Source organism: Gymnoscopelus microlampas (genome assembly GCF_963454915.1).
Source record: "Gymnoscopelus microlampas genome assembly, chromosome: 1".
Lineage (NCBI taxonomy): Eukaryota > Metazoa > Chordata > Actinopteri > Myctophiformes > Myctophidae > Gymnoscopelus > Gymnoscopelus microlampas.
In genome coordinates this window covers 1,260,001-1,275,151 of record NC_139962.1, presented here as the reverse complement: position 1 = coordinate 1,275,151, position 15,151 = coordinate 1,260,001, and the positions used below count along the sequence as shown (strand labels likewise).

Genomic DNA, 15,151 nt, shown 5'->3' with positions numbered 1-15,151 from the left:
CAGTAGTTTAATGGTAAATGGACAGACAGTAGTTTAATGGTAAATGGACAGTAGTTTAATGGTAAATGGACAGTAGTTTAATGGTAAATGGACAGACAGTAGTTTAATGGTAAATAGACAGACAGTAGTTTAATGGTAAATGGACAGACAGTAGTTTAATGGTAAATAGACAGACAGTAGTTTAATGGTAAATAGACAGACAGTAGTTTAATGGTAAATAGACAGACAGTAGTTTAATGGTAAATGGACAGACAGTAGTTTAATGGTAAATAGACAGACAGTAGTTTAATGGTAAATAGACAGTAGTTTAATGGTAAATAGACAGACAGTAGTTTAATGGTAAATAGACAGACAGTAGTTTAATGGTAAATAGACAGACAGTAGTTTAATGGTAAATGGACAGTAGTTTATAGGTAGTTTAATGGTAAATAGACAGTAGTTTAATGGTAAATAGACAGACAGTAGTTTAATGGTAAATACACAGTAGTTTAATGGTAAATAGACAGTAGTTTAATGGTAAATAGACAGACAGTAGTTTAATGGTAAATAGACAGACAGTAGTTTAATGGTAAATGGACAGACAGTAGTTTAATGGTAAATAGACAGTAGTTTAATGGTAAATAGACAGACAGTAGTTTAATGGTAAATGGACAGACAGTAGTTTAATGGTAAATAGACAGACAGTAGTTTAATGGTAAATAGACAGTAGTTTAATGGTAAATAGACAGTAGTTTAATGGTAAATAGACAGTAGTTTAATGGTAAATAGACAGTAGTTTAATGGTAAATGGACAGTAGTTTAATGGTAAATGGACAGTAGTTTAATGGTAAATAGACAGTAGTTTAATGGTAAATAGACAGTAGTTTAATGGTAAATAGACAGTAGTTTAATGGTAAATAGACAGTAGTTTAATGGTAAATAGACAGTAGTTTAATGGTAAATAGACAGTAGTTTAATGGTAAATAGACAGTAGTTTAATGGTAAATAGACAGTAGTTTAATGGTAAATGGACAGACAGTAGTTTAATGGTAAATGGACAGTGAGTCCAGGATGTCTGGGTCAAACTTCGGCGGGTTCTCCAGGACTCTGCGGAGGACGGGTAGCCTACCTCTGGCCAACAGGACGGTTAGGATCGTCATCTTGGGACAGGCTGCTGTCGGCAAAACAGGTTCATTATTATTATTATTATAATAATACTTATTATTATTGTCTCCGCCAGGCCGAAAGGCATGAGAGAGAGTATGTTTTACTGTGTGTGTGTGTGTGTGTGTGTGTGTGTGTGTGTGTGTGTGTGTGTGTGTGTGTGTGTGTGTGTGTGTGTGTGTGTGTGTGTGTGTGTGTGTGTGTGTGTGTGTGTGTGCGTGCGCGCGCGTGCGTGCGTGTGTGTCTCTGTGAACAGCTAATCTCCGGCACCGTTGGCCCGGTCGCTGCGAAACTGTGCACACACACTCCCTGGATGCCAATTCAGAACCTCTGCCCCAATTTTTTTCACATGGGCCTGATATACCGCCACCAGGAGGCCGATTTGTGCAAAACCCGTTTACTCCTACATATTCTATCCAAACGTCATGTAAATCGGTACACAGTATCTCTATAGTCATGTGATCAACACGGATCTGTCCCATTTCCCATATTCCATCCTCATTGCCTATGGTTGCCATCCAACGTTTGCAGGATTGGTCCGTTTTGAACAAAAGGCATCATGAACGCATCTTGCGATTTCCGTGATATTTCACACACACATTCCCACTAGGCCGAGGAAGAAATGCCACCCTTTTCACATTGGCCTGTTATAGCGCCACCAGCAGGTCTAATCTTAGCAAAACACATTTTTGGAACAAAATGCCTCAAATCATGAATGCAGTGTCCGATTGCTGTGAAAGACCTGAGAAGACATGACACCCTTTTCACATTGGCCTGTTATAGCGCCACCAGGAGGCCACAATAAACCTACCTGACCTGGCCGAGACCTGTGCTCCGAGGAGCACTTTATCTAGTTCTCAAACTTGTTCAAGTCATGGACCCCTAAATTCATATGTATTTGGCCTCGGACCTCAATCTGAAAATGTTTTGTGCCAGGGACCTCCAAATGAGAAGATGGATGTGAACATGTCTGTCTGTCTGTCTGTCTGTCTGTCTGTCTGTCTGCCTGCCTGCCTGCCTGCCTGCCTGCCTGCCTGCCTGCCTGCCTGCCTGTCTGTCTGTCTGTCTGTCTGTCTGTTGATGTAATGTAATGTATATATATTTTATATTTTCAGCCATGGCTGTAAGGTTTATCACTAGAAGATTCATTGGAGAATATGATCCTACGTTGGGTATGTTTGACTGTCATATTTAACATCATATATGTATGACTTTATAATGTAAAATGTCATTCTTTATGACATTAAGTATTCATTAGAACATCTACAGACATGAGGTTGTATTGATGTTCCATTGTACAGACAACACAAAGGACCTTTTTAATAAAGCATTCTCTTAGTGTGTTTCCCCTTAGATCTTATTTTCTATGCCTTGAATTGCATTCGTTTTTAATCTACTTTTTTAACACAAGTACAAGTTGGGTCTAATGTTGTTGTCGTTGTTGTTGTCTCCGCCAGGCCGAAAGGCATGGTGAGACAGTATGTTTTACCCCCTGTCCGTCCGTCCGTCCGTCCGTCCGCCCGTCCGTGTGTGTGTGTCCGTGTCCGTGTGTGTGTGTCCTGTCCGTGTGTTACCAGCTAATCTCCGGCACCGTTGGCCCGCTCGCTGCGAAACTGTGCACACACACTCCCTGGATGCCAATTCAGAACCTCTGTCCCAAATTTTTCACATGGGCCTGTTATAGCGCCACCAGGAGGCCCATTTGTGCAAAACACATTTTTTAACATTACTCCTACAGTTTTTAACCAAACGTCATGCAAATCGGTACACAGTATCTCTATAGTCATGTGATCAACCCGGATCTGTCCCATGTCCCATATTCCGTCCTGATTGGCTACGGTTGGCTTCCAAAGTTTCTAGGATTGGTCCGTTTTGAACAAAAAGCCTCAAACTATGCACGCAGCTTGCAATTTCCGTGAATTACACACGCACATTCCCACTAGGCAGAGGAATCAATGGCACCCTTTTCACATTGGCCTATTATAGCGCCACCAGGAGGCCACAATAACGTACCTGACCTGGCGGAGACCTGTGCTCCGAGGAGCACAGGTCTTTTCTAGTTTGCTATGCTATTGTTTTTAAACCTTGAAGCACTTTTAGTTTTGTAAAAATGTAAAGTGTTTTCAAATGATGTATTATTCATGTATGTTATTATTATTATTATTATTATTATTATTATTATTATTATAGAGAGCATCTACAGACATGAGGTGTCTATTGGAGGAGACGTGGTGAACTTTGAGATATTGGACACAGCAGGACAGGTGAGCTATTATGATTTAATATGAGTTTAATATCACTTGTTATTGTATTTATTTATAGTGCAACATCACCCCAAGAGGTCTCTGTACACTTCACAACAAGTCATACAACAAAACACAGTATAGAGATTAATACTTAATGTTATAACGACGCGATGCAAGGATGCGGTCTAGCCAACACCCACTCGGGATTCCTGAATACACTCTCCTGTCTAGCATCTGGACTGCTTCAACAGAACATGAAGGTCCTGAGGGCAATTGCCTGGAATGCCCTCACAGTGGAGTCAGTACTGCTGTATGGAGCTGAGACATGGACCCTCACAGTGGAGTCAGTACTGCTGTATGGAGCTGAGACATGGACCCTCACAGTGGAGTCAGTACTGCTGTATGAGGCTGAGACATGGACCCTCACAGTGGAGTCAGTACTGCTGTATGAGGCTGAGACATGGACCCTCACAGTGGAGTCAGTACTGCTGTATGGGGCTGAGACATGGACCCTCACAGTGGAGTCAGTACTGCTGTATGGAGCTGAGACATGGACCCTCACAGTGGAGTCAGTACTGCTGTATGGGGTTGAGACATGGACCCTCACAGCGCAACAGGAAAGGGCCCTATAGATGGAGTCTACACAAGAATGTAGTGTGGTGGTGTTTACCTAGAGTACAGAAGTCCTGACGCCACTCGTTCATCCCCAGGTTCGCAAAGTCATTTCGCTATGGAGAATAACATCATAGAATCGTCTCATATAAGAATTGTGGTCCAAAAATAAACAAACGGTCTCGGCGATATTGTCAGGGAGGAGGTTCTGTATCGTTTATGATAGTCAGTCACTCATATTTGATACAGTCTGTTTCTGGCAAAAATTTAACTAATTCGGCGGAAGTAACATTATCGTTTTCTCACCGTCAGTTGATGCTTCATATCCATAAGAGTCAAACCGCCGCAGGGTCACTTGTTTATTTTTGGAACACAGTTCTTATTTGACGCGATATTAAACACGTCTATGGGATTCAGAACGGGGGGGGGGGGAACCGCGAACCAGGTAGACAAACCTAGGATGTGTAAACTACGTCAGACTTCGGTGCTCTATAGAAACACTGTATGATGGTATTTTCACAGTTTGTAAAAATCACACCCAGTGTGAAGGTAGCAGCGCCTTTTGATACATTTTGTCATCGATATGTGTTTATAATGTGTTTATAGACATGTGTCACGTGAAGCTTGACCAATCACTTTGTTGACGGGTCTGACCAATCAGAGCGTTGACAGGTCTGACCAATCAGAGCGTTGACGGGTCTGACCAATCAGAACGTTGACGGGTCTGACCAATCAGAACGTTGACGGTGAACACGGACAAAGTCAGGTATAGAGCAGGATCCGCTCTGCGCCGCTAAAAATAAATGAAATCTATTTACTATGCATATTATTACATGCTAAGTTACGTGGTTAAACACACAACACACAAGTACACATTATGAGTTATTTAACAACTATCATCATATGAGCTCACTAGCGCCCCCTCTCTGTGGCAGGAGGAGGATGCGCTCCTGATCGAGGAGAAGATCAAGTGGGGAGACACATTCATTATGATCATATGTATCAGGCAGGGTCCTTCAACGTCTATCAGCCCAGGGACCCCTTAGCTGAGAGACAGATGAAGCAGGGACCCCTTAGCTGAGAGACAGATGAAGCAGGGACCCCTTAGCTGAGAGAGAGATGAAGCAGGGACCCCTTAGCTGAGAGACAGATGAAGCAGGGACCCCTTAGCTGAGGGAGAGATGAAGCAGGGACCCCTTAGCTGAGAGACAGATGAAGCAGGGACCCCTTAGCTGAGAGAGAGATGAAGCAGGGACCCCTTCTCAACAGCGTGCGTGTGTTTATGGGAGAGTGAGAGAGAGCGAGAGAGAGAGAGGTAGAACGAAAGAGTCCGTCACACGCTGTTAAAGGAGGAGTTCACCCAAAAATGTACTTATTTCCTATCAATTACACACCCCATGAAGCCTTGGATTCATGGATCTATTTTTTGTTTTTTGTCGCATTCCTGAGCCAATAATTTGATGAGCGTTTGTATTTCCAGTAGGAGACACAAAGAGTCTACTTTGAGTCTCCTACCGGATACATTAGCCGGTTGGAGACGGGTATCAAATTATTAGTTTAGGAATGCGACAAAAACTAAAATAAATCCATGAATTCAAGGCTTCATGGGGTGTGCAATTGATAGAAAGTACGTATTTTTTTGGGTGAACTACTCCTTTAAGTTACACCTATTTCCTGTTAATAATAACCAGTGTAAAATGTGCTGCATCGGGCGGTAAATGGGAGACACTTTATTGTGAAGGTACAACAGGAAGAAGAGATTTGTTGCTGCTGCTGCTTAGAGATTGCGGTTGCAGTCTCGGCAGACAGACCGAGACCGAAGTCCGGTTACAAGTTACGTTATATAAAGTTGTGTATTTAACAGTCAGTCACACACAAGTTGTATCATTACGATTTAGTATATGTCACAGATACTAGGCTACTACAAGGGCACTTGTGAGTAAAGTTGGCAAGTTGCCCTAAAGTTTAACAACAGTGCAGGTTGAAGATGAAACATCCAACACAGATGCGTAAATACTAATAACAGCTATAGGCTACTGCAACTATGGCATCGAGGTGAAACACAACGTTAATCATAAAGGTGAACCTATTTTTAACTCTATGAGGAGACCACAAGATTCTCACAACTCATCAACTTTCCCACGGCTGTCCCAACTAGACGCACGGACCGCATCCACTGTCTAATTATACAGTATAACCTCCTGTGAGTGAGTAGTGGTCTATAATGTATTACCCTAACAGGTCAGCTGAGCCACGTTATGAAGGATTCATCTGAAATACCCAATTTTGTGCAGTGCCCTTTGATTAGAAAATGCGTTCAAACGCAATTGATTATTTAGAAACCATTACGCACGCAGCATGCGCAAATGGTAATGTAGGTAATTAATGTATTTGTGTAAGATGACCCTGCTATATAAAATGTGTATATTATGATGGTTCATGTTCAAATAGCTCAATCCAAAATATAATGCTGTAGGCCTAAGTGTTAGGCTGTATTTACGCACCTGCTTGTCATTAATGCATAACAATAATTATGACCGTTATTTTTTGTCAGATGTCCGGTCAATTTTATATCCTTCCGGACATTAGGACCGGCAGATTACAATCCTAGCGCGACCTCTGGTTCTATGTTGTTGTTGTTGTGTTTAGTTTAGAGGGGAAATGAATGCTAACGGAAGCTGGGACTTGTGTCTAATGTATAAGTACATTATAAAACCATTATTTCAGGTGCAGCTTTGACGAGGTGATGCGTCTCTGCTTCCTGGTCAACCACGTCAGCGGGGGGCGGCGGGGGGGCGTGGCCAGTGGCGAGCCTCGCCCCTCCGTGGCGGTGGTGGCCAATAAGAGGGACCTGCAGTACGACCGCATGGTGAGCCAGGAGGAGGGGCGGGGCTTGGCCCGCGGCCTGAAGCTGCCATTCTGGGAGATATCTGCGCGCGACGGCCTGGACGAGACCACCCAGGTAACAGGGGTGGGATAGTAACTGAGTACATTTACTCAAGTACTGTACTTAACACATTGAGTGCCAAAACCGTATATATATACCTTTTTGCAAATACAGCCGTGGAGTGGGGGGGGCTAGCGCAGCCCTGGAATCACCCATGAACACTCTAAGAAGTAAGGGACAGATGGATCACCGTACCAAAAAATCTGTCTCCCATTCGCTTCCATTCTATCTCCTTGCTAAAAACCTCTGTATCTCCTCATAGACTGTAAAAAAGGAATGGACAAAGCCACTCCCCTGCTTTCTACAGAACGAAAATGAAGCCGATAGTACAGGAACATGCATTCCTCCATCGTTAATATATACAGTTGGCCACGCCGGAACTCAAGCGCTACTGGTTGAGACCAGACACGTGACCAGCGAACCGGAAAACAACCCCCAAAAATGCGATTGGTTGGGTAGCTTGTCAATCAAGAGCAGGGCGGGGAATGAATGCTATTGGTTGTGTAGGTTGTCAATCAAATCATCCCGCCCCTCCTGGAGCATAGCCTACTTTATCGTCAATTTTAGAATAAATGGGACCATCATTTAGCAAAACACATATCATGATGATTGAAAGGAGACTTTAAACTAGCGACTGGAAGCATATAGAATTTATGACAATTTTTATTACGGTAAGAAAATCTAGTCTAAAGTTTGTCAAAAACCCATTCACTTGCGTTAAAATGAATTCTTTCTGACACTGCAGGTCGGCGCAGGGTAAAACAGTGCCTCACTCTGGCCATTCATAAGCTTCCGTGTTGGCCTCATCGTAAATATCCAAGCCTTGCCCCTTGTATCTCCTTAACGTTTTACAGTGGGCAAAACGAGTCCCGTTCGATCCGAGATCGCTCCGCAACGGTGACTCACGTGAGACATGTTGTTGTTCCAGGCTTTAGCCAGGAGCATCGCGCAACCTACACGCATGTTTTTTTCTTTTTCATGGATCGCTCGTCGTGGAGTCTACAGATTTAAACAGCACAACGCAGCGCAACGGTGAGATTTCCAGCACCGAACGTAATCTGTTATTATAAAATTCTGGCACCCAATGTGTTAAAAGTACACTTTTGAGGATTTTTTTTTTATACTTTACTGGAGTATTTCCCATTTTCTGTACTTTTACCTCTACTCCACTACATAAAATATTGTCCTTATTTGAATTAAATTATTTGAAAACTTTAGTTATAGTTACTTTGTATATTTTGATTATTATTCATGCAGCCTACCTTTTCAACTAGTCACAGAATATGTATCTCCAGTACGATCGATCCCCTGATGGTTGTTAAACACGGAGGGTTTTAGATCATTTAGATCACATGTTAGATCATACAGTGTTTTAGATCATATAGATCACATGTTAGATCATACAGTGTTTTAGATCATATAGATCACATGTTAGATCATACAGTGTTTTAGATCATTTAGATCACATGTTAGATCATACAGTGTTTTAGATCATTTAGATCACATGTTAGATCATACAGTGTTTTAGATCATATAGATCACATGTTAGATCATACAGTGTTTTAGATCATTTAGATCACATGTTAGATCATACAGTGTTTTAGATCATTTAGATCACATGTTAGATCATACAGTGTTTTAGATCATATAGATCACATGTTAGATCATACAGTGTTTTAGATCATTTAGATCACATGTTAGATCATACAGTGTTTTAGATCATTTAGATCACATGTTAGATCATACAGTGTTTTAGATCATATAGATCACATGTTAGATCATACAGTGTTTTAGATCATATAGATCACATGTTAGATCATACAGTGTTTTAGATCATTTAGATCACATGTTAGATCATACAGTGTTTTAGATCATATAGATCACATGTTAGATCATACAGTGTTTTAGATCATATAGATCACATGTTAGATCATACAGTGTTTTAGATCATATAGATCACATGTTAGATCATACAGTGTTTTAGATCATATAGATCACATGTTAGATCATACAGTGTTTTAGATCATTTAGATCACATGTTAGATCATACAGTGTTTTAGATCATATAGATCACATGTTAGATCATACAGTGTTTTAGATCATATAGATCACATGTTAGATCATACAGTGTTTTAGATCATATAGATCACATGTTAGATCATACAGTGTTTTAGATCATTTAGATCACATGTTAGATCATACAGTGTTTTAGATCATATAGATCACATGTTAGATCATACAGTGTTTTAGATCATATAGATCACATGTTAGATCATACAGTGTTTTAGATCATATAGATCACATGTTAGATCATACAGTGTTTTAGATCATTTAGATCACATGTTAGATCATACAGTGTTTTAGATCATATAGATCACATGTTAGATCATACAGTGTTTTAGATCATATAGATCACATGTTAGATCATACAGTGTTTTAGATCATATAGATCACATGTTAGATCATACAGTGTTTTAGATCATATAGATCACATGTTAGATCATACAGTGTTTTAGATCATTTATGTTGAATGACAATAAAACTGTCTATCTATTACAAATCATACATTAACCATTTCAGCCCTATAAACATTTCGGCCATTTGAAAAATCATTTGAAAATAGCAGATCTACAAGCTCACAATGTGTCACGATGTGACACATTGTGAGCTTGTAGATCTGCTATTTTCAAATGATTTTTATGCATTTTTAACTTGTGAAACGGGACACGTTCTGCATAATGAGTACTTTTACTTTTATACTTTTAAGTACATTTTTGATACCAATACGTTCTTACTTTTACGTACATTTTAAATTCCGGACTTTCACTTTGTAACGGAGTACTTCTACTTCGCGGCAGTATCGATACTTCTACTTAAGTAAAACATGCGAGTACTTCCAGGTGTTCCACGACCTCTACGCTCAGCTGGTCCAGCAGGCCGACTCCGCCCCCTCGCCTTCCTTCTGCCGCAGGAGGGGCGTGTCCAAGCTGATGGAGCGAATCCCCCGCCTCAGCAGCTCCGCCGGACCGCCCAGAGGGGGAGGGGCCGCCGGACCCCCGCCGGCGCTCGCCGGGTCCCTCGCTCCCCCGAGGACCACCAACGCCGCCAACGCCCTCTGTGCCGGAGGGGGTCCCGGCCCCTCTTCCTCACGGGTCCCTGGGGCCCCTGGCGGCCCCTCTTCCTCACGGGTCCCTGGGGCCCCCGGCCTCCCTGGGGCCCTCGGGGTCCCTGGACGCAGCGTGAGCTTCGGCTCCTTCAGAGACCTGCTGTCTGACTGATGTGAGACCACGCCTCCTGTGTCCGTAATGACCTTCATCATCTCATCATGTGGTCTGTCGTAATGACCTTCATCATCTCATCATGTGGTCTGTCGTAATGACCTTCATCATTGTCTCCGCCAGGAGACTATGTTTTCACTTTCCGTCCCCCCCCCTCGGCCAAGCTAACATTGGTCAAGCCTCACGTGACACGTGACAATACGTTGAAAGAGTGTGCTCTGATTGGCTAGTGAGACGCATGACGTATAGCGGCCTATAAATAGATGTGTCACTTTGAAAGAGTCTGTGTCTCTTTCAAAGTGAGGTAAGACAGGAATAATCACGAAATGGCTGAGAAATGGCGGAGCAATACATTATGTAGACACACTGGCATACCCCGAGAACAACTTATGGGCTAACAACTTATTACTGGATGCCATACCCCGAGAACTGCAGGATTTGCACCCGTTAGAGGAAAGGTTGGTAAGTCAACGTATTGCCTTCATGAAACTTGTTGGCTTGCCAACAAGTTGCCAACAAGTTCAAGGCAATCCACAGTAATGCAGTCAATGTGCCATCTGACGTACACACTATCATCAAAGTTACAATCTTGGAATAAATTCCAATATTTGCTGGCGGAGACTTGTGCTCCGAGGAGCACATTTTCTAGTTTTGTATTCTTTTTTTTTCTCTAATGGAGCTAATTTGACACTGTGTTATATTAGGGCTGGGGTTCTTACATCCTGTGTTGAAGGAAAACGGGTCCATTTCTCCTTTCCGACATGTCGCCTTTCCGATGGCACATGGAATAAACTCCCTAAAAGTCACTGGCTTAGAGCATAACCCAAATTGGACAACAGGACAGAGACAATATAACGAAAGACAATGGATAAAAAGATTGGACACAATTTTTCCAGAAGGACTGAATATGACAAACACCAGAAACACACAAACCAACCCTTCTTAATTCACTCAAATTAACTCACAGAAACACACAAAGAGACCACCAGGTACTTAGAGAACTAAAAGAACAAAGACCCACCAGAGAAAGGAGGAATAACACCCAACCATTAAGGACAATCACAGACACGTCAACGACCCTAGGGGAAGGCAAGGGGCTTCTCCCTGACCCATAGCTTAAAGACCCAAATAGGTGTGAGGGTGATCAACCCAAATGCCCACTCAAGCCTTCAAAAGGACTAAGTGGGCCAAGACACACACAATCAAACAATGGACCTAGGAAGACTTAGATGAACAAATGTGAAATAATAAGGACCTTAAAATTAAAAGGGGTTAAGGCCCTCATTACTCTAACCCCAACCCCTGTAGTAGAAATGGAGAATTGTATCAGTCCCAACAAAGACACACTATTGACCAGTAGTCACAGGGAAGGTTAGTTGGGGTACACGCAGTCCCCACAAACATCATTTACGATTCTGTCCCTATCGGTACATAACTCGGACGGCGCTGAGTCGACTAGCAGCCCTTCGGCCGGTCGTTGCGGGCACTCGCGCCTGGAGGCGCTCGGGCGCAACTCCTCGGCCTCAAGGTCTGCTGAGTCGGCGCGCCTCCGTCATGGTCCATAACTGTATTTGTTCTCTTAAATCTTTTATTGAGTCCTAATCCTGTACCATTCTTATAATGACATTATGGATGATTTTTTGGTATGCGGTCCAGGTGGGACTCAGGATGACTGGACTTACCTGCCATGCACAGTCCCCAGTGAACATTTCTCACAAAGTTCACTGGCATTTCTATTTCATGTTATAATTTGTAAACATGCCCAAAAACCTAAACCTTAAAGAAAGGTGAAATGGTTAACCCTAATTGGAAAAAAATGTTTTCCCCCCCCTCCCTCCAGGAAAGGGGTAACAGCCAAAAAGGGCTTAGGGCAAAGATTTAGAATGTAGTCTAAAGGAATACTTAATTAAACAGAATGTGAAATTATATGGACCTTAAAATTAAAGAGTAGCAGGATCCCAAAAAGACTTTCTTTCGAAAATAAGATGGCGAGAGCAAAAATTCCTTGCTCTGCCTTTTTCTGAAAGGATGACCTTTCTAAAAAGGCTTAGCACTGAAGTCCGACCCTAACCATTCCCTAACCCTAACCCTAACCCTAACCCTAACCGCACGCGGAAGCCACTAGTCGGAGTGGCGAGATGTCGGAATGGAGAGTGAACACCAAGGAAAACATGCATTCTGGAAACAAAATAAGTCTGCTTGAAAAGTAATACAGATATAGTTTTTTTCGTCGTCGCCGGCCGGACAGTTGTCTCTCGTGGGCCGCAAATGGCCCGCCGGCCGCCTGTTGGGGAACCCTGATCTATAGGTCTGGTGGAGCCCCCCCCCCCCCCCCAATGCCCTACATATATATTTTCAGGCTTTGGCTGGTTTCAGTTCATTCAGCCTCCTGTGTGTCTGTAGGCTGGTGAGGCGCGTCCTAGCAGAGACCTGACACAATGGGGTTCATTTGGTGACGGCCTGCGCCCGCATAGAATAGCAGATCTACAAGCTCATAGCGCTATGAGCTTGTAGATCTGCTATTTTAATAAGGATTTAGATTTTTTTTAAGAATGGCCTCAGGTCTTAATGGGTTAAAGATGTGCAACAACACATCTGGATCTCTGAATGTCAATCATTTAGTTTGTATCACATCTGTATCAAACCCTGTTTATCCAGTATTTTGATGAGACTGTTATCCTTGACCTGCAGGAAGACATTTCCTGTTCCTGTTTCCTGTTTCCTGTTTACACACTTCACTTGAGTTTACTTGAGTAAAAGCACAAAAGTATTGGCATCAAAATGTACTTAATTATGCAGAATGTCCCATTTCACATAATCTATAATAATAATTATAATCTTTTGAAAATAGAAGATCTACAAGCGGCATATCTCACAATGCGTCGCATCGTGACGCATTGTGAGCTTGTAGATCTGCTATCTTCAAATGGCTGAAATATATATGGGGCTGAAGTGGGTAGTGTGTGTGTGTGTGTGTGTGTGTGTGTGTGTGTGTGTGTGTGTGTGTGTGTGTGTGTGTGTGTGTGTGTGTGTGCGTGTGCGTGTGCGTGTGCGTGTGTGTGTGTAACCTGATCCAACCTTTAGAATGAGAGGCTGCTGCAGGGCCTTTGATGTTGTTAATGGCTGCTAGGAATGTGTGTGTGTGTGTGTGTGTGTGTGTGTGTGTGTGTGTGTGTGTGTGTGTGTGTGTGTGTGTGTGTGTGTGTGTGTGTGTGTGTGTGTGTGTGTGTGTGTGTGTGTGTGTGTGTGTGTGTGGTCTGTAAGCATGTCATTAAATGTGAACATGAAAGATAATATCGTGGTTGTCAGCCAGAAACCAACTATGTCCGTTTTTTTTCAACTTTCTCTTTTTCTTTAATTAATCAGTTCTAGTCTGTGTGTGGGTTTATAAATCAGTTCTATTGAACCCTTTACGTCTGTGTGTGGGTTTATAAAATATTCAAGCAATGAAAAGTATTAAAAAGCTCTTGACTATAAACCTCCTAACTCCATTGGATCCTCAAACTGTCAGTCAAACCTCCTAACTCCACCCTCTCATTCTAATCAATGATGAACAAAACAACATTAATGATGAAGAACCTCCTAACTGTGTGTGGGTAAAGTGATGATAATATAATGTATTTAATATAATAATAATATAATGTATTTAATATAATAATAATATAATATAATGTATTTAATATAATAATAATATAATATAATGTATTTGGGTAAAGTGATGATAATAATAACAACAGAGATATGAAACATAATGTAGGTAATTGCATGAGTTGACTCATGTATGAACATTTAAGAGCAATATCATATAACTTCTAATGCATATTACAGAAGGACAATATCAGTCACCAGAAGCAGAGACGTGTGTGTTAATGAGTCTAACGTTCATTAGAAGGACAATATCAGTCACCAGAAGCAGAGACGTGTGTTTTAATGAGTCTAACGTTCATTAGAAGGACAATATCAGTCTCTAGAAGCAGAGACGTGTGTGTTAATGAGTCTAACGTTCATTAGAAGGACAATATCAGTCACTAGAAGCAGAGACGTGTGTGTTAATGAGTCTAACGTTCATTAGAAGGACAATATCAGTCACTAGAAGCAGAGACGTGTGTGTTAATGAGTCTAACGTTCATTAGAAGGACAATATCAGTCACTAGAAGCAGAGACGTGTGTTTTAATGAGTCTAACGTTCATTAGAAGGACAATATCAGTCACCAGAAGCAGAGACGTGTGTTTTAATGAGTCTAACGTTCATTAGAAGGACAATATCAGTCACCAGAAGCAGAGACGTGTGTGTTAATGAGTCTAACGTTCATTAGAAGGACAATATCAGTCACCAGAAGCAGAGACGTGTGTTTTAATGAGTCTAACGTTCATTAGAAGGACAATATCAGTCACCAGAAGCAGAGACGTGTGTTTTAATGAGTCTAACGTTCATTAGAAGGACAATATCAGTCACCAGAAGCAGAGACGTGTGTTTTAATGAGTCTAACGTTCATTAGAAGGACAATATCAGTCACCAGAAGCAGAGACGTGTGTGTTAATGAGTCTAACGTTCATTAGAAGGACAATATCAGTCACCAGAAGCAGAGACGTGTGTTTTAATGAGTCTAACGTTCATTAGAAGGACAATATCAGTCACTAGAAGCAGAGACGTGTGTTTTAATGAGTCTAACGTTCATTAGAAGGACAATATCAGCCACCAGAAGCAGAGACGTGTGTTTTAATGAGTCTAACGTTCATTAGAAGGACAATATCAGTCTCTAGAAGCAGAGACGTGTGTTTTAATGAGTCTAACGTTCATTAGAAGGACAATATCAGTCACTAGAAGCAGAGACGTGTGTTTTAATGAGTCTAACGTTCATCAGAAGGACAATATCAGCCACCAGAAGCAGAGACGTGTGTTTTAATGAGTCTAACGTTCATCA

The 15,151-nt window shown here is 41.9% G+C and overlaps 1 protein-coding gene across 1 annotated transcript; it reads left to right on the top strand.

Moving 5' to 3' along the window:
* Positions 1 to 1,050: 1,050 nt before the first annotated feature.
* On the top strand, positions 1,051 to 10,226 carry LOC311047555 (ras-related and estrogen-regulated growth inhibitor-like; the record flags this gene model as incomplete). Its single annotated transcript, XM_084060295.1, has 6 exons — positions 1,051 to 1,168; positions 2,259 to 2,315; positions 3,334 to 3,407; positions 4,937 to 5,007; positions 6,729 to 6,963; positions 9,849 to 10,226. 6 exons carry the CDS (start codon positions 1,051 to 1,053, stop codon positions 10,224 to 10,226), a joined length of 933 nt encoding a protein of 310 aa, XP_083916421.1.
* Between the last annotated feature and the right edge of the window lie 4,925 nt (positions 10,227 to 15,151).